This window comes from Salvia splendens, chromosome 11 (assembly GCF_004379255.2).
Source record: "Salvia splendens isolate huo1 chromosome 11, SspV2, whole genome shotgun sequence".
NCBI lineage: Eukaryota > Viridiplantae > Streptophyta > Magnoliopsida > Lamiales > Lamiaceae > Salvia > Salvia splendens.
Window position 1 is genome coordinate 16145658 of NC_056042.1, and position 20988 is coordinate 16166645.

At 36.3% G+C, this 20988-nt stretch overlaps 1 protein-coding gene, 1 long non-coding RNA gene and 1 pseudogene across 43 annotated transcripts in view; all 3 read left to right on the top strand.

Moving 5' to 3' along the window:
• The window catches only part of LOC121755597 (65-kDa microtubule-associated protein 2-like), a 54199-nt gene extending 34810 nt beyond the window's left edge, over positions 1–19389 (top strand). For 33 of the 42 annotated variants that reach the window (XR_006040797.1, XR_006040798.1, XR_006040793.1 and 30 more), the window contains one exon: positions 14621–14726. Coding sequence is in view for 2 of the 42 variants with exons in the window: in XM_042150916.1 (XP_042006850.1) it covers positions 16251–16298; positions 16403–16477; positions 16646–16781; positions 16882–16904 (282 nt within the window). In the remaining 40 variants the exon portion in view is untranslated. Of the gene's footprint in view, positions 1–14620; positions 14727–15021; positions 15158–15467; positions 15533–15772; positions 15810–16230; positions 16478–16645; positions 16782–16881; positions 17083–17241; positions 17440–17543; positions 17756–17936; positions 18012–18338; positions 18428–18519; positions 18560–18769; positions 18824–19337 lie in introns of those variants that run through there. The other 9 variants (XR_006040824.1, XR_006040810.1, XR_006040818.1 and 6 more) reach the window with 9 other exon arrangements.
• Positions 11563–20524, top strand: LOC121755599. Its single transcript, XR_006040828.1, has 6 exons — positions 11563–12118; positions 13763–13830; positions 13931–14304; positions 19741–19876; positions 20185–20249; positions 20485–20524. It is a non-coding gene; the product is annotated as an uncharacterized LOC121755599 (long non-coding RNA).
• Positions 12112–12904, top strand: LOC121755594 (annotated as a pseudogene).
• Positions 20525–20988: the final 464 nt, after the last annotated feature.

Sequence of the window (20988 nt, forward strand, 5' to 3'; positions counted from 1 at the left end):
GCGTGTATTTTGTGTGTTACTTGTACCCAGTGCGTGTATTTTTTGTATAGTGTGTGCTATGTGTAGGTACATGGTGTGTGTTTTTTGTATAGTTTGTGTCCAGTGCGTGTATTTTGCGTATAGTGTGTTATGTGTCTTATTTTCAATTAGCAACGACATGTATTTTTTAACAACGACATGTATTTTTTAACAAGTACGGCATGTACGGTAGAAAGGCTGCAATTAACAAGTACGGCATGTACGGCAGAATTAACAAGTACGGCAGAAAGGCTGCAAATAACAAACTGAAACTCTAACTAACAACGACATGTATTTTTTAACTGAATCAATAATGAAGATGAAGAAAACAGAGCACGTACCTAGATTCGAACAGAATATAAAAGTTGGGTCGTCGGAAACTTGCAACAAACCGGAAATAACAATGATCTACATATACTCGACGGAATGAAATGAAAACATGAAGGCTAGGCATAAATTTAAACCAACTCTGCTTGGATTCAGGTCGGATGCTTAATCCACTCCGGATCCAAGCGATCCGAACCAAGCAACAACCTCAATCAACTCTATAACTTCTGATCTAACAGATCTAAACCGATCAACACCGAATTCAAACGATTCCACTCAACTCAGCTACAACACCAAATTCAAACATCCGATTCAACCAACAACAAACTCTGATCAACCCGATCCAGCCATTACTCTGCACAAATTCAGTGAACAATTGCGAAACGCATCCAACACAAGTAAACTAACTCAAACTCCAGATAATCACAGAAAGGAAATCAGAAATCAACATCAACAACATGACAGAAAATTAAACTTGCATTAAACACAGAAATATTCGGTAAAAAAAACAGAGGGCCGAGCTCCGAACAGCGAAGCTCGGTGAAATCCACAAAATACGAGAAAATAAAATGGAACTTGTTTCTTCGCCCTCGACAGGACGGTGTTACAACCCAACTGAAATGCGAGAAAGCGAAAAGTGAACCCAAAATGCAAACCCCCAGAATTTCCCTCTAAAGAACCCAAGTGTGTAAAAGAAAAAAGTGAGCTACGAGCCACAGACTATTAATGAGGCCTCCCCCGAGAAGAGCCCTCCAGAATGCATGATTCCTTCCTTATATAGGTGCAGACATAATCTTCTAGAAGCCTTCGTAGAAATCTCCATTCTACCCTTCAGCTCCGAGATTTCCTCCGTCTTGCAATTTGCTCCACAATGCTCACTCATTCGCCAGTTTCCTCGGACCATGTGATTGTCCTCTCTCTTTCCTGAACCTGGCGAAATTCTTCTACACACCTGGCTTAAAACGTATGTTAGACCTCGTAATTATATGAATTTATCCCCTAGACATATGCATGAAATTAGCCTTATCAACTATTATTTTCTTGCAACTCTTGACGCACCAGAATAGACCGACCCTTATATTCAATGGGCTAAAACTTCATAGCATAAAAATATTCCTACCTCATATCCTAAGATGAGATGAGACTGATATAAACTACTCCTATGGAAATAGTTATTTTTTTTATACCATGCCCATGAAACACTTCAATTTTAAAATATAATATTGCATAATAAATTAGTACTATTATAAATAACATTGACGAATCATAGTTGCAGCAAGCATGCCATGATAGATATTAGACCATGAAGATAAAAGACAATGCAAAAAGTAAAAGCTAAAATTCTTGAAGAACTACATTATACTTCCTCCATCCCACAATAGGAGTCACATTTGTTGTGGACACGAGTTTTAAGAAATACTATAAAGAATAGTGGTTGAAAAGTTAGTGGAATATGAGGTCTACTTTTTTATATTATTTTTATAATATGATGTGAGTGAAATGGGTTAATTGAATGTAACACATACTTACCATTTATGGTAAAAGTGAAATTTGACTCTTATTGTGAAATGAAGCAAAATGACAAAATGTGACTTTTATTGTGGGATGGAGAGAGTATTAATCTTTTAATATACTTATTCTATTCCATTCATCACTCTTTTATAAGTTGTTCTAAATACATAAATACGAAAGATTTTAACTTCTGAGTTTACAAGGATCGTGATTTGATTTTTTTAATAATTATTCCCTTAAGAGTAAAGGTCAAATGTGGTCCTAAACATATGACGTTTTTACGATTTTGGTCTTAGACTTTACTTTTTGAATTATTTCATCCCACATATTTAAAATCGGGCCAGACTCAGTAAAAAATGGACGGTGCCGAGAAAAACAAACAGTCAACAGTTGTTTAGTCAATTTTGACCCATTTAAGTATTTTAATTATGAAATTATTTTTTTAAAAATAAAAAATTATTACTCTTAAAAAACTAAATATAAAGAACCCTTCCCTCTTTTCCTGCCGCTTTTTCTTCACCGCCGCCACCACCCCCGCCCTGCCCCTCCGGCGACGCCGTCGCATTCCTCATCACCTCCGCTGCCCTCCAAAACCCCCCCCACCCTCCTCCCCACCGACTTCCCCCCTCAAGATTCCTATCTCGCTGTCGAATTCGACACCAACGACAATCACATCGCAATCGCCATCGCCATCGACAACTCCATCATCCTAATTTCCTCCTCCACCGCGAGAATCAGCCTCAAAGACGGCAAAGAAATTCATAGTAGTAATTAAATAGATTACAATAACACACGAGGTAATTCCAATATAGCTTACATAGGTTCCATTTCCACACCAACTTCAATAACATCCCGAATCTGTTTCTGCAGAATTGGAAACATACAACTCAATGATGCAATTTTTATTAGCACTATAAATACTTGCTAGTATACATAGTAGGAATAGTATAGTTAAAGGTTAGTACCATATATCGATCACGGGGAAAACAAACACATATTGTCTATCTTCTACTAAAACTCAATTACTATTGGAAAAACGAAAGCTTTGGAGATTTTTAAAAACAAAGAACTTTTGAAAGCAAAGAAACAACTAATTGCAAATAAACACGAAGATAAAAGTATAGAGATAAGGGAATTCCAGGGATGTGCTTTCACACTTATGGTCATACAAATTCCAACTACAACACCCTAGCACAGTTCTTGCTTTGATAGAATGAGAGTCACATAGGTTATGCGACGTCGACTGCACCGTGACAGCAGCTCGCGAACAGCAGCAACGGTGCCGGCGTCGAGTGCGAACAGCTCCGTGACCGGCGGACAGCAGCTCGCGTTGATAAATCAGCGGCCAAGACGAGCAGCGACGGTGCTGTGATGGAGACGGTGAGGAGAAAGGCCGGGGCAGCGGCGTGAACCAGTAAAGTGACGATCTCGCCTCTGTGATTACCACGACAATGGTGCTGCAAATTAAGTGAAGAAGAGAGATTAGGAATTTCACTCCTATTTTGGCTTTTCACGTGAGGTGAGAAGTAATGAAGTTTTGGGCCTTTTCTTTATTTAAATGATTGGGCCATGTGAATTAATTTTAAGTGTTTGGCCATGTGAATTAATTTTAAGTGTTGGGCCATGTGTTTTGATTAAGGAAATGGATTACATTAAATCAAAGGGTGACTCTATGCACGCTCCTCGATAACGGAATGGAACACAAGTTAAGGCTTTAAACGAATGAGGTGGGCTTTATTACTTAAACTCCTTTATTTGCAATGATATGTAAATGGTGAGATAAGGGTGGTTTAAATGTTATGTCATGCCGTACTTTATGTTTTGAATTGTCTATCTGATTGTCTACTAGGATAATATCCTACTAGACTTTGATGGTTAACGAATTCGGGTCTGACTAGGGAGTGAGTCCCTACTCAGACTAGTGCACTGATGGGGATCGTGAGCCGTCCTTTGTGGTCGGCCGGTCCAGTGATCGAGTTTGTGGCCACATTCTCGTTTCACATGATGGTTCAGATATGGTATAATGATGGAGGATGATGATGATGGGCTGCGCAGCCATGTTTTACGATGGAAATGATTTTAGTGTTTCTCGACATTTTTTTTAAAGTAAAACCCGAGTTTCACTCAATGATGGCTTGACATAACTTTATTGATGAAATGTATTTTTGGGCATGAGTTCAGTGAGTGCATCAAGTACTCAGCCCCTGCATATGTTTTCCCTATGTGCAGGTTGAGCGTGGACGGGAGACGGAGGATGTTGAGCATTTGGACAAAGACAGTATTCAATAAATGTTCCGGTTGCTATTGTGTCTTCATACATAGTAGTAGCTAACTCTCAAATGCTTCCGCTACGTCAAGTTTTAGAACTCTGATGTTTTCTTTATTCCGTTGGATTATTTTTATTCAAACTATGTTGCTTCGTGATCTGAGACTATGATTTGATAATGAAGTTTCGTCTTTTGATCTACATATCGTACCCCCTTGATTGTTTTCCCCCTTCTTCCCCGCTTCTTAATTCCCCCATTACTCGCGATCCACCGTGCTTTCTATATTTAGGAAGTGCGGTCGTGACAGTTATCCAGTGCGTGTATTTTGTGTGTTACTTGTACCCAGTGCGTGTATTTTTTGTATAGTGTGTGCTATGTGTAGGTACATGGTGTGTGTTTTTTGTATAGTTTGTGTCCAGTGCGTGTATTTTGCGTATAGTGTGTTATGTGTCTTATTTTCAATTAGCAACGACATGTATTTTTTAACAACGACATGTATTTTTTAACAAGTACGGCATGTACGGCAGAAAGGCTGCAATTAACAAGTACGGCATGTACGGCAGAATTAGCAAGTACGGCAGAAAGGCTGCAAATAACAAACTGAAACTCTAACTAACAACGACATGTATTTTTTAACTGAATCAAAAATGAAGATGAAGAAAACAGAGCACGTACCTAGATTCGATCAGAATATAAAAGTTGGGTCGTCGGAAACTTGCAACAAACCGGAAATAACAATGATCTACATATACTCGACGGAATGAAATGAAAACATGAAGGCTAGGCATAAATTTAAACCAACTCTGCTTGGATTCAGGTCGGATGCTTAATCCACTCCGGATCCAAGCGATCCGAACCAAACAACAGATCTAAACCGATCAACACCGAATTCAAACGATTCCACTCAACTCAGCTACAACACCAAATTCAAACCTCCGATTCAACCAACAACAAACTCTGATCAACCCGATCCAGCCATTACTCTGCACAGATTCAGTGAACAATTGCGAAACGCATCCAACACAAGTAAACTAACTCAAACTCCAGATAATCACAGAAAGGAAATCAGAAATCAACATCAACAACATGACAGAAAATTAAACTTGCATTAAACACAGAAATATTCGGTAAAAAAACAGAGGGTCGAGCTCCGAACAGCGAAGCTCGGTGAAATCCACAAAATACGAGAAAATAAAATGGAACTTGTTTCTTCGCCCTCGACAGGACGGTGTTACAACCCAACTGAAATGCGAGAAAGCGAAAAGTGAACCCAAAATGCAAACCCCCAGAATTTCCCTCTAAAGAACCCAAGTGTGTAAAAGAAAAAAGTGAGCTACGAGCCACAGACTATTAATGAGGCCTCCACCGAGAAGAGCCCTCCAGAATGCATGATTCCTTCCTTATATAGGTGCGGACATAATCTTCTAGAAGCCTTCGTAGAAATCTCCATTCTACCCTTCAGCTCCGAGATTTCCTCCGTCTTGCAATTTGCTCCACAATGCTCACTCATTCGCCAGTTTCCTCAGACCATGTGATTGTCCTCTCTCTTTCCTGAACCTGGCGAAATTCTTCTACACACCTGGCTTAAAACGTATGTTAGACCCCGTAATTATATGAATTTATCCCCTAGACATATGCATGAAATTAGCCTTATCAACTATTATTTTCTTGCAACTCTTGACCGACCCTTATATTCATTGGGCTAAAACTTCATAGCATAAAAATATTCCTACCTCATATCCTACGATGAGATGAGACTGATATAAACTACTCCTATGGAAATAGTTATTTTTTTATACCATGCCCATGAAACACTTCAATTTTAAAATATAATATTGCATAATAAATTAGTACTATTATAAATAACATTGACGAATCATAGTTGCAGCAAGCATGCCATGATAGATATTAGACCATGAAGATAAAAGACAATGCAAAAAGTAAAAGCTAAAATTCTTGAAGAACTACATTATACTTCCTCCGTCCCACAATAGGAGTCACATTTGTTGTGGACACGAGTTTTAAGAAATACTATAAAGAATAGTGGTTGAAAAGTTAGTGGAATATGAGGTCTACTTTTTGATATTATTTTTATAATAGGATGTGAGTGAAATGGGTTAATTGAATGTAACACATACTTACCATTTATGGTAAAAGTGAAATGTGACTCTTATTGCGAGATGAAGCAAAATGACAAAATGTGACACTTATTATGGGATGGAGAGAGTATTAAACTTTTAATATACTTATTCTATTCCATTCATCACTCTTTTATAAGTTGTTCTAAATACATAAATACGAAAGATTTTAACTTCTGAGTTTACAAGGATCGTGATTTGATTTTTTTAATAATTATTCCCTTAAGAGTAAAGGTCAAATGTGGTCCTAAACATATGACGTTTTTACTATTTTGGTCTTAGACTTTACTTTTTGAATTATTTCATCCCATATATTTGAAATCGGGCCAGACTCAGTAAAAAATGGACGGTGCCGAGAAAAACAAACAGTCAATAGTTGTTTAGTCAATTTTGACCCATTTAAGTATTTTAATTATGAAATTATTTTTTTAAAAATAAAAAATTATTACTCTTAAAAAACTAAATATAAAGAACCCTTCTCTCTTTTCCTGCCGCTTTTTCTTCACCGCCGCCACCACCCCCGCCCTGCCCCTCCGGCGACGCCGTCGCATTCCTCATCACCTCCGCTGCCCTCCAAAACCCCCCACACCCTCCTCCCCGCCGACTTCCCCCCTCAAGATTCCTACCTCGCTGTCGAATTCGACACCAACGACAACCACATCGCAATCGCCATCGCCATCGACAACTCCATCATCCTAATTTCCTCCTCCACCGCGAGAATCAGCCTCAAAGACGGCAAAGAAATTAATAGTAGTAATTAAATAGATTACAATAGCACACGAGGTAATTCCAATATAGCTTACATAGGTTCCATTTCCACACCAACTTCAATAACATCCCGAATCTGTTTCTGCAGAATTGGAAACATACAACTCAATGATGCAATTTTTATTAGCACTATAAATACTTGCTAGTATACATAGTAGGAATAGTATAGTTAAAGGTTAGTACCATATATCGATCACGGGGAAAACAAACACATATTGTCTATCTTCTACTAAAACTCAATTACTATTTGGAAAAACGAAAGTTTTAGAGATTTTAAAAACAAAGAACTTTTGAAAGCAAAGAAACAACTAATTGCAAATAAACACGAAGATAAAAGTATAGAGATAAGGGAATTCCAGGGATGTGCTTTCACACTTATGGTCATACAAATTCCAACTACAACACCCTAGCACAGTTCTTGCTTTGATAGAATGAGTCACATAGGTTATGCTCATGCGATACAAACGTTGATTACAAACATTAGGGTTGTCAATCCTAAATACGTAAATCCTAAAAGCTCCTTAAAAGTCCCCACTCTCAATTAACAGTGTCGTTTTAAAGGAAGCTAATTGTAGTGTCTATTAAGTAGATCTAACTCGCCAACCTCCTCTCACGATTATGTAGCAAGTTATATTAAATCATCACTGAATGTGTCACTCAAGTGTGAAGCATTATCCATTAACTTAAGGAAGAAATAAAGTAAGAACAATCGGATGTTAAATAGAAAGAGGAATTGTATAAACCAATAAAAGTTACTAACACATCCCTAGAATCCTATGAGTTTAGTTACACATGATAGAATAAGCTAAAGCCTTGATTATCTTGAATCCTTCTTCAACTCCTTGCAGAATGAAACATTCTAACTTTTAAGCTCTGGAAATATTTGGCAAAGAGAAGATTTGTTTTTGATGAAGCTTTGGGGGCTATTTATAGGGGGAAAATCGTCCCTTATCAAATAAGGAAAAATGTTGCAAAATATGGTAAATCTTGGAGAGAAAGTAGGGCAAATTCTGATCGCCGCTATTTCCCAGCAGGCCGCTGCACCTTGGCCAGCGGTCACTGATGGTTGGTCCGAGGCTTCTGTCTCCTGGCTGGCGGGCCACTGCACCTGTTCCAGTGGTCGCTAGTCATCATCCCGTAACTCTCTGGACTCTCGGTAGCGGTCGCCACGCATTCTCTAGCGGTCGCTGGGCGTGTCTTGACTTCATGCACTACTTTCCCGGAGCGGGCCGCTACTGGCTTAGCGGTCGTTGGGCGCTTTCCAACTTCGCGTTTTGACTCCCCTTTTAGGCTCAAATATGCGCATTTCTCACAAAACATGTCAAAATATCAAAATAGATAAAATATGCAGATAATGGACATGTAATGCATCTTTGACATTGAAAACGGGCCAAAAGATGACCTTAAAACCGTGCAAAATCCGAGCGTATCACTCAACAAGAAGAAGAATAAAATACAGCACAAGAGATTTCAGAATAAGAGATTAAATCCGCTGACCTTCGAAATTTAGCATTAAATTTGCTAACCTTTCGGAATATGGGATCGCGGTATGCAAATTTTACAGAAGAAGAGATTTTCTAGTTTTTCTCTCTTTTTTTATATATTTTACAGAATATGGGATCACGGCATGCAAAGATGAAATATGGACTTATTTTATACTATGTTCTATAAAGAACATTATAAAAAAAGTGTATTGAGAGACAAAATTTTTCTAAACCACGATCAATTGCTGGAAGAATTGATATTGACTGTTATTTTTTAGAGTGATTAATTGTATAAAATCTCTAAGTTATGCTGATAAGTTGGACAAATTATAAACTAACTATGGTGTTTAAATTATTTAATGAAATGTGTTAACTTAAAACACTTCGTAAACTTTTTGTATGTAATATGTAAACTTAATACTTTTTGTACTAAATTGAAACAAATATAAAATATTTTGTATAAGAGTAAACTACAAAAATGGTCCATGGACTATGGGTTTATCTCGTCCATATTCCCTGGACTTTAAAAGTATCGCCAGACAACCCTGGACTAAGGGTTTATCTCTAAATTGGCCCTTTTGGCATTTTTTTATACGAAAATACCCTTGTGAGGGTTTGGGCAATTTGGTCTTTTTACACTTTTAACATTTTAAATCTGATATTATTTCCGTGATGTACTAATTCTGATATTATTTAAAAATTATTATTCTTCTTCCCGTTTGTCATCCTTCACTTTGTTTATTTATTTCAATATTAGATTTAATTTTATAAAGTTTAATTTTAAATTAAAATTTTTAAATATAAATAAATTTTTATTAATTATTAAAATTATTAAATAACAAAAATTAATAGTTTTAATCAATATTTGATAGTGTCTAATATTTAATCAATAAGGTATGCCGACGGCAACTTAGTTTTAATCAATATTTAATAGTTTTAATCATAAATAGATCATATAACATGATTATTTTGAAATAAATATGCATCTAATGTAAGACTATTATAATTTTCATTTATTTATTTGAAAACAATCAAAATTAACTACAAAATTTAAACAAAATACTCGTATATAAATTTTAAAGTACTATTAAATATTTAGTCAACTTCATAATATATAATTATAAGCAATTATAACAACCGAATGAAGGCTAAGTAGAATAGCTCTTATTTTTCCATCATGATGAATATTATTTTTATGTACTTCTTCGATTCAACTAAAATTAATAGTTTTAATCAATATTTATAGTGTCCATGAATTAATAATTTTAATTGATAAAAATTTATTGATATTTAAAAATCTAAATTTAAAATTTAGTTTTATAAAATTAAATCTAATATTGAAATAAAGAAACAAAGTGAATGATGACAAAAGGGAAGAAGAATGGTGATTTTGAAATAATATCAGATTTAATACATTACTGAAATAATATTAGATTTAAAATGTTAAAAGTGTAAAAAGACCAAAATGCCCAAACCCTCACAAGGTATTTTTGTATAAAAAAATGGCAAAAGGACCAATTTCGAGATAAACCCTTAGTCCAGAGTTGTCTGGCGATACTTTTAAAGTCCAGGGAATATGGGCGAGATAAACCCATAGTCCATGGACCATTTTTGTAGTTCACTCTTTGTATAAAATACTTATGAATTAACCAAACTATCCCTATAATATTTTTACCCCAATTCTGTTACCTCTTATTTTCTCCCCTAAAATTAAGTACTCCCTCCGTCCCATGTTACTCGCACTTTTCATTTTAGGCCGTAAATTTGGGATTGATTTTTAAGCACAAACGAAACTAGAATTACTCTGATACCTCAAGAAATTTATAGAACTGGACAAGCACCTAGTGTCCGCTTCAATAACGTCGAGTGTTTGGGCATATCCAAAGAGTCTGGAGATGGTATCAACGACTTTGAAGTGATTCTCGACGGAATAGTTGAATTCAGAAACCAAAACCTTCGGCGGAGCAGGCTGTTTGTATTTAGTTTTTTAAGAAATTAAATTTCTTAATTAAAATGCATAAATGTGTCAAAATCAGCTAAACAACCGTTGACTTTTTATTTTTCATGGTACTGTCCATTTTGGACTGAGTCTTGCCCGATTTCAAATATGTAGGAAAAAATAATTCAAAACGGAATGTCTATGACCAAAATCGTAAAAACGTCATATGGTTAGGACCACATTTAACCTTTACTCTTCCCTTAAAAACAATGAGTCATACCTTTTTATAGTATTAGTTTTGTAATAAAATGAGAGTAGGATGAGTTAATGGAAAGTGAAGTTTATGGTTTAGGATGAGTAGGATGAAGTTAATTACCAAAAATAGTGCTCCCTTTGTCTGTGAATAGGAGTCCCGTTTTTTCATTTTAGTCCGTCCGCCAATAGGAGTCACGGTTCATTTTTACTATGTATGGCAATAGGTCTCACATTCCACTAACTCATTTCACTCACATTTCATTTAAAACTAATACTATATTCAAATGAGACCTATATTCCACTAATTTTTCTCTATCTACTTTTCTTAATATTTCTTAAAATCCATGCAGCCAAGAAATGAGTTTTCTAATAGCGGACGGAGGGAGTAAAGAGTAAACGTGACAAGTACCGTTACATGGACAAAAAAAGAAAACTTATGACAAGTAACGGCAGACGGAGGTAGTACATTTTTCCGTTTTGGAACGTTTACCTACAAACCCACATTTATTTATTTTTTTCCATTTTTGGTAAGGAGTCCTACACCTGACGGGGGTAGCATTCATCACCATTTTAGAATCACTTTTCGTGCTATATTGTCGAATATTTGCATATTGAATAATAAATATATTCCCTAATTAAATATAATTAACTATAAAAATTAAAAATAAGGATAAAATATTTTCGAGAAATTCATTTATTATAAAATTGATAATCATAATTAATATATTACAATTCAAAATTGTATACTAATAAGGTTAAATAAGAATGAAAATATTATTAAAGAAAAAGAGAAACGATTCGAGCTGCCGTTTCATGTCATTTTTGCGTTTTCTCCTCGTACAATATGCCAATCTTCAAGTTTTCAACGGTTGGAAATCTGAAAATCTAATTCAAATGAAATCTAATTCAAATGAAATCTAATTCATCTCCCAAACCTAGGGGCAGTGAGAGAGACGATTGCACATGAAATCTAATTCATCTCCCAAACCTAGAGGGGGCAGTGAGAGAGACGATTGCACTTGAAATCTAATTCATCTCCCAAACCTAGAGAAAGAGAGAGGGGGAGAGTGCGAGAGACACGACTGCACAATTGGGAGAAAACTATTACGCTCGAGGTCGAATCGAGCGACAATGTCAAGGCCAAAATCCAATAAAGGGAAGGAATTCCTCCGGATCAGCGTCTGATCTTTGATGGCAAGCACCTGGAAGATGGCCGGACGCTCGCCGATTACAATACCCAGAAAGAATCGACGTTGCATTTGGTTTTGAGGCTTCGTGGAGGAATTATCGAGCTTTCCTTGATGATCTGCTGCAAATGTTACGCCCTATAGAAAGAAGAAGTGTGGGCACAGTAACCAGTTGAGACCCAAAAAGAAGGTCAAGCATCCAGTGTTCTGCAAATTATCAACGGTACCACTCCATTTGCAACTGCTTTTATTGGTAGCTCTCTATCTGCTCGAAAATATCCACTTCTCTCTCTCCCCTGATATGGTAATTAAGCAGTTCGTTGGTTGCTAGTTGGAGTTGCGTAGTTGGGGGATTGAAGAAATTCGAGTTGAGATAATTGTTCCCTCGGTCGGAGGGCGATTTGCTGGCGGCGAGATGAGTGCGTCTAGATTTATTAAGTGCTTGACCGTGGGTAAAACATGCACTAGCAACAATTTTCCAACGGATTATGTACCTACTGTTTTCGATAATTTTAGTGCCAATGTTGTAGTGGATGGTAGCACTGTTAATCTGGGATTGTGGGATACTACGGGTCAAGAGGATTACAATAGATTGAGACCGTTGAGCTACTGTGGGGCTGATGTCGTTATGCTCGCCTTCTCTCTAATTAGCAAGGCCAGTTATGAGAATGTCTCCTAGAAGTGGATACCTGAATTAAGGCGTTATGCTCCCGGAGTTCCAATAATCGTTGTGAGGACAAAGCTCAATCTTCGAGAGGATAAGCAGTTCTCCGTGGACCACCCTAGAGCAGTGCCTATCACAACAGCACATGGAGGGGAGATGACTTGAAGAAATCTATTGGAGCTGCTGCTTACATTTAATGTAGTGCTAAGACACAACAAAATGTGAAGGCTGTCTTTGATGCAGCGATCTGCAGCCACCCAAGCAAAAGAAGAAAAAGAAGAGAAAGGGGCAAAAAGCATGCAGCATATTATAATTGGCAAAGAGGATTCACATCAATTATTTGACGATTTCTCTTGTTGTTTAGAAGTGTACTACTCTACTCGTACTCCCCCTTGAAGATGCAATGACCTTTATATTTTGGACTGACTGTATTAGGGAGATATGTTGAAGCATTAACTTAGTCGATTTCACATTCTTAGCAGAAGTTTTCACTATGTACGTTTGTGATTGAGACGTGTGGTAGTATGAAAAATTGCTCCAATTAGGCCTTAGATTGAAAAAAAAAACTTCGGTAGTTAGAGGGAAGACCGACCCGGATTCATTTTTGTGGAAATTTTGGGATGCTTGGAGAGGGAGGGAGTGTTGTATATGGTGTCTAGACCCCACCACACTATTCCATCCGTCCTCTTCTCAATTTACTTATGTCTCTCTGTCTATCCTTCGCATCTCACTCTCGCTCACTCAACCATCACTCAAGCTACCATCAAAGTACATAAAACCTGAGCCTACATATCCCGCAACCCGACCCGCCTACTACGATCCGGTAACTCCTCCTCTCTGTAATTTGTTCCAAATATTGAGAATGCTCGTGTAATGCTTGAGTGTTTAACTGTTGTGGAGTTGTATCTCGATTCAATTGACAATGGTTTTTAAAGAGATCCAATTACTCCGAAGTTGACTTTACCGATTATGTGTGTTGAATGTGAGTGTGCAGTGCTGCATTGAGTTTCTGATTATCGTCAATTTTTTGTCGAAGCTGCTATAAGATTAAGTTCTACATATACTTTGATATTCAAAGTTGCAGTTCTTGATCTTTTACGAATTAGGTCGAGCTGAATTAAAGTGATCCGTGTGGGGTTTAACTCACATTAGGTAGTGGTCTACTAGAATATGGTGAAATTCATGATTCATCTTTTTTTACAGGTTTCATTTGAACTAGTAGAATGGATATGAAGCAAACCACTTGCGGATCTTTGCTGCAGCAACTGCAGGTAATTTCTCATCGAAGGCTAATTTAGGATCTTGGCTGAGTGCTTCAGTTGCCCTCGAGTTGTTGCGTTCTGACACAGAAATGAATCTTTTTTCCTGCAGAAAATTTGGGATGAAGTTGGTGAAAATGACGAAGAACGAGAGAAAATTCGTCCCAATTGGATCAAGAGTACTTGGATGTGTACAAGAGGAAAGTTGACCTGACTGTGAAATCTAGAGCCCACCTTCTTCAGACATTGGCAGATGCTAGAGTTGAACTCACCAATCTATTATCAGCTTTTGGAGAAAAGAAAGGAAAAAAAAGAAAAAATGGAAAAAGGATGAAAAAAGGAAAAGATAAAGAAAAAAAAAGAAAAAAGGAAAAAAAGAAAAAAATATTGTTGTTGCAGTTGAAGGTATTAAAGCACCAGGCAACCTTGCAGGGTCTGAGAGCCCATTTTTCGGCCAGTTGTCGCTTCTTATTGCATCTACTACTGGTTAGTCCATAACTGTGTTATATTATTTTTTAAATTACACTGCCCTATAAAAATGATAATGCATGTGTTTTTGAGTAGTTATTTGAATTTTTCATTCTAGGGGATTATCGTTGATGTGTAAATTGTACAAATGTCATAGTATTTAGGTTTTGCGATTATTTCCTTTACTAATTAAAGTTGGAATAGAGATGACACCCGACAGCCCTTAGAGTTAATAAGATATAGTCTCAGTCTAGTCACTCCATAAGCTTGTAAATGCATCTGTGAGTTTTGATTATTGCTTAATATGAGGTTGATTTTTGCCGACGATGTGTAGGAGAAATTGAAGGAGAAGGAAGAAACTTCTTCAACGGAGGCCCTTACCGAAACACTTCAGGCAATGCACAAGTCCGGATGGTTGAGTCTAACTGACACTGTTGAAGGCATGATCTTCCTTTATTTCAGTTCTGGCACATGCTATCTAAATGAAGTGTTCTCGGACACTGGAATTAACGGTCTCAAGTTGCATAAGATATGAATGTATTTTCTAGTGGTTTCTATTACCTACTTGGAAATATGTTCCGAAATATTCACAAAATCACCTAATTCGGCTTACCTATGGTTTGAACAAATAGATTATATGCATGGTTAATCAAGGAATAAAAGAAGATGGTGTTTTTATTATGGTTCGTAATGAGAGAGTTCTTTCTACAGGTTTAATTATTAGTTTTCTTGCAGATATGAAGGTGGGAGTGAAAAATAAAGTTCCTCTTGTAAGATCGTTGACATTCAGATGTGTTACATTCTGTATTAAAACAGTGACAAAGCAACCATACTTAAGGTTCACAAGGAACATGTTCCCATATGTATGGAGGTTAGTTAGTACCATAATGTGTTCTCTCAACTATACATATTTATTTTTTGATTTTTTTAATCAATTACTTCTTCACACCTGATATTGATTATTTAATCAATAATATGTCTCATAATCATATTGTTTGAATTGAATAGCTCTGATGTAAATAACTTTATATCTTATTTATAGATTTTGCTTAGCTATATGTACATTGTTTCAAAAAGCATGAAATTCTTTTTGTGTTGAGCCACTATTCAAATTGTTTAATTTATCATTGTATCATTAGAAACTTTTTGTGTTCTCTAAATTTATCTGCATGGATTATCAGTCCCTAATGATGGAACTCCTGATGTGAGGAATGCAGCTTTCTCAGCTTTAGCGGCTATTTCCAAGGTAATTATTTCAAGATTGTCCATATACATCTCATTACTTTTAAATTTCCTATTTAGCTGTTTTGACATCTATGTTATTTAGATGGTTGGTATGAGACCCTTGGAGAAGTCTCCAGAAAAATCTAGATGCTGTTTAGGGTTTGGCTTCTGATTTAGTTATATACTACTGGGTAACTGAATTATAGTTATATTTGAGGTTTTTTATTGGAAAATATTTTAACCTTTGTCATTTTACTCTCAGGTGTGGTTCAATCTTCTCGAGGAGTTATGACCACGTGGTAAATTTTCAAACGTAACTATTTTTTTCTCATTATTGTGGAATGAGCTATTGCGAAGCACTACTATGATTTGACTATAATCTGAAATAAAGAAGAGATCATGAAATTTAGAATCACTTTCTATTATCTTCTGACATACCAATGGGATGAAATTCATTGGTATCTTAGGGCCTAACGTGTAACTTTGAAACCACATTCAATGTTCTTAAATGCTCATGATTTCTTTAGGCTGTGCAGTAGCCTTCGATATAGTTATTTATAAAATCTTTGATAATATGGAGAGCTTAGCCCTTTAATGAGATTGTGTCCGTGATTCCATATGCACTCTTCTCCTTATCCTCAAATTATTGCTGATGTAAGTTGTGCCAGATTGCAGTGTCTACGAGGTATGGTAGAATTCATGATTCATCTTTTTTTACAGGTTTCCTTTGAACTAGTAGAATGAATATGAAGAAACCACTTGGCGGATCTTTGCTGCAGCAACTTCATGTAATTCCTCATTGAAGTCTAATTTGGGATCTTTGCTGAGTGTTTCAGTTGCCCTTGAGTTGTTGAATTCTGTCACAGAAAAGAATCTTTGTTGCATTATTCAGAGACTGGCAGAAGCTAGAGTTGTTGAACTCACCAATCTCTTATCAGCTTTTGGAGAAAAGACTTATGCCGGAATTGTAAGTGATGGACCTCATGGTATTCGATAATGACATTTTCTTAAAGCTCTAGATGTTATAGCAATGCGCTAATCATTTCAAGCTAGTGGCATATGTGTAAAATTATTGTTGCTGAAGATAATCTCAATTAGTTAATTTACAATGTTTGGTTTGTGTACTTTTTTGCAGCCCGACAAGACGTCAGGAACGAATAAGGAACAGCTTCAAGCTATAGCTCCTGCACTGGATAAACTATGGAAACAAAAGGATGAGAAGACAAAAGAGTATTCTGATGTTCAATCTCAAATAAAGAAGATATCTGCAGGTAATTTCTCATTGAAGGCTAATTTAGGATCTTTGCTGAGTGTTTCAGTTGCCCTCGAGTTGTTGCATTCTGACACAGAAATGAATCTTTTTTCCTGCAGAATATTTGGGATGTAGTTGGTGAAAATGACGAAGAACGTGACAAAATTCTTCTCAATTGGATCAAGAGTACTTGGATGTGTACAAGAGGAAAGTTGACCTGACTGAAATCTAGAGCCCACCTTCTTCAGACATTGGCAGATGCTAGAGTTGAACTCACCAATCTATTATCAGCTTTTGGAGAAAAGGCATATGTCGGAATTGTAAGTGATGAACCTCATGGTGTTCGATAATGACATTTTCTTAAAGCTGTAAATGATATAGTAATGCGGCAATCAGTAAATTTTTTGTAGAATTATTTTTGCCGAAGAGTATCTCAGTTAGTAAAATTTACAATGTTTGGTTTATTTACTTTTTTGCAGCCTAGGAATAAACAAGGAACAGCTTGAACCTATAGCTCCTGCACTGGATAAACTATGGAAACAAAAGGATGAGAAGAGTTTTCTGATGTTCAATGTCAAATATAGAAGATAAACTACGGAGATTTCTGATGTGTCCAATCTATCCATGAAAAAGTTAGATGAGTTTAAACTCAGCTTCAAGATCTTCAAAAGGAAAAGGTGACTACTTTTTTTCATGTTGAGTTTGTTAAATGCTTTCGGACTATCTCTCTAAAGTGTAAACATTGAACTGTTCTTGGCTTGACTTTCTTGGTTTTCTAAAGTGACAGGCTGCACAAGGTTATTGCCTTGTCACCACAGTCCACAATCTTTGTGCTGTCCTTGGCATAGACTTCTTTACTACTATCACAGAAGTACATCCAAGCCTGAATGACGCCACTGGTGTTCAGTCAAAAAGCATCTGCAATGACACCCTACCTGGGCTGCCGAGACTGTTTTAGCACTAAAGGAAGACAAGAAGCAAAGATTGCAAAAGGTTGTTACTTTTGGATGATTTATGATTGTTACTTTTGGATGCAACTTGTATAAAATTAATTTTCTTATTATTTAACATATGCGACTCTCATTCTCTATTTAAAAAGCAACTTGTATAAAATGAATTTTCTTATGATCGAGATCATTATATCTTGCATTTTCTATTTTTCCGGTCTGAGCAGGACAAGGTGCTCGAACCAGAAGAGCTTCTCTTAAGGCTGTGGGTTCTGTACCGATTGAGGAGAGTGTATCTGATGGTATGTGTACAGTGTAGTCATTGTTTTGCATTTGAATAATGTTTCTGGCCAATGTTGTGAACTCCCCACATAGCCTAGGATTGAGGCAATTCAATACTGTCTCTTACTTTTGCAAAATCTGTCCACCCCCTGGCCTATCCCAATCCTCAATTAGGTTCTAGGTTTTGCTTGAACCTCAATTTTATGTGCAACACTGTTTCTGGCCCAACCTTCTTAAGCTTTTAAAATTGAAACTGGCTTTGTAAATGATACTGCTATTGTACCTTCATGTTTAGAGGCTTAGATCTATGGCTGACTTTTACAAGCCTAAGATAGCTTCCCTGTCAGCACCTCAGGAGATAGATGAGTATGATGACCTTGTCTGTCCAGTTGATACATTCAAGCCTTTGGAGAAGTCTGGATTTTGGGAAGGGGTGGTAAGTGTCCTATCTTTGTCATTACCTATAACAATATTCAAAAAATAATTTATTGTAGCCTTTTATTCATACATTTTGTGTTTTATTTTCAGAGAGCTTCAAAATGCTGTGAGAGGAAATGGCTGTTGCTGACTAACCGAACTTGTATCCACCAAAAAAGATTGCTCCAGCTGATTTTCAGAACTTTGTTGAAAATTAAAAGAAGGTATGCTATGGTTTCCTTGACCACAAGTCCACAACTTATCCAATTATTTTTTTATAATTTTATGCAGAACATATTGGTGGTGTTATTATTTTGACGAAGTAATTGGTGTTGCCTGCACAACATTTTGAATTTTGCAGGTTATCAGGTGTAAAAAACATTACTGTACGAAGAAAAAAAAAGGAAAAAAAAAGAAAAAAAAAGGGAAAATGGTGAAAATAGGAAAAAAAAGAAAAAACGGAAAAGATAAAGAAAAAAAAGAAAAAAGGAAAAAAAGGAAAAAAAAAAGAAAAAAAATATTGTTGTTGCAGTTGAAGGTATTAAAGCACCAGGCAACCTTGCAGGTCTGAGAGCCCATTTTTCAGCCAGTTGTCGCTTCTTATTGCCTCTCTACTGGTTAGTCCATAACTGTGTATATTATTTTTTAAATTACACTGCCCTATAAAAATGATAATGCATTTGTTTTTGAGTAGTTATTTGAATTTTTCATTCTAGGGGATTATCGTTGATGTGTAAATTGTACAAATGTCATAGTATTTATGTTTTGCGATATTACCTTTACTAATTAGAGTTGGAATAGAGATGACACCCGACAGCCCTTAGAGTTAATAATATAATCTCAGTCCAGTCACTCCCTAAGCTTGTAAATGCATCTGTGAGTTTTGATTATTGCTTAATATGATGTTGAATTTTGGTGACGATGTGTAGGAGAAATTGAAGGAGAAGGAAGAAACCTACTTCAACGGAGGCCCTTACCGAAACTCTCAGGCAATGCACAAGCCCGGATGGTGAGTCTAACTGACACTGTTGAAGGCATGATCTTCCTTTATTTCAGTTCTGGCACATGCTATCTAAATGAAGTGTTCTCGGACACTGGAATTACCGGTCTCAAGTTGCATAAGATATGAATGTATTTTCTAGTGGTGTTTCTATTACCTACTTGGAAATATGTTCCGAAATATTCACAAATCACCCTAATTCGGCTTACCTATGGTTTGAACCAATAGATTATATGCATGGTTAATCAAGGAATAAAAGAAGATGTGGTTTTTATTATGGTTCGTAATGAGATAGTTCTTTTCTACAGGTTTAATTATTAGTTTTCTTGCAGATATGAAGGTGGCAGTGAAAAATAAAGTTCCTCTTGTAAGATCGTTGACATTCAGATGTGTTACATTCTGTATTAAAACAGTGACAAAGCAACCATACTTAAGGTTCACAAGGAACATGTTCCCATATGTATGGAGGTTAGTTAGTACCATAATGTGTTCTCTCAACTATACATATTTATTTTTGATTTTTTTAATCAATTACTTCTTCACACCTGATATTGATTATTTAATCAATAATATGTCTCATAATCATATTGTTGAATTGAATAGCTCTGATGTAAATAACTTTATATCTTATTTATAGATTTTGCTTAGCTATATGTACATTGTTTCAAAAAGCATGAAATTCTTTTTGTGTTGAGCCACTATTCAAATTGTTTAATTTATCATTGTATCATTAGAAACTTTTTGTGTTCTCTAAATTTATCTGCATGGATTATCAGTCCCTAATGATGGAACTCCTGATGTGAGGAATGCAGCTTTCTCAGCTTTAGCGGCTATTTCCAAGGTAATTATTTCAAGATTGTCCATCTACATCTCATTACTTTTAAATTTCCTATTTAGCTGTTTTGACATCTATGTTATTTAGATGGTTGGTATGAGACCTTGGAGAAGTCTCCAGAAAATCTAGATGCTGTTTAGGGTTTGACTTCTGATTTAGTTATATACTACTGGGTAACTGAATTATAGTTATATTTGTTTTTTTATTGGAAAATATTTTACCTTTGTCATTTTACTCTCAGGTGTGGTTCAATCTTCTCGAGGAGTTTATGACCACGTGGTAAAATTCAAACGGTAACTATTTTTCTCATTATTGTTGAATGAAAGCTATTGCGAAGCACTACTATGATTTGACTTATAATCTGAAATAAGAAGAGATCATGAAATTTAGAATCACTTTCTATTATCTTCTGAAATACCAATGGGCTATGAAATTGATTGGTATCTTAGGGGCCTAACGTGTGTAACTTTGAAAACCACATTCAAATTGCGGCGTAAAGCCGTGCATGATTTCGTTGGCGTGAACTAATAAAAAAAACTAAGTCGGCAATTCCCAACTTCCGACGCAGCTCATCGAGTAACGCCCGGAGATATTCGCTTCGTCGGGGTCGGTACACTTCTTAAGGCCCTGTGCGTCTGCAACATCGTCCTTGCCATCGACGCTGTTGCTAACGACTCAAACGCGGGGCCGTCTGGGTCGGGAGCTCTACCGGGACGGAGCTTGGGTTGCAGCGGTCGACGATGAG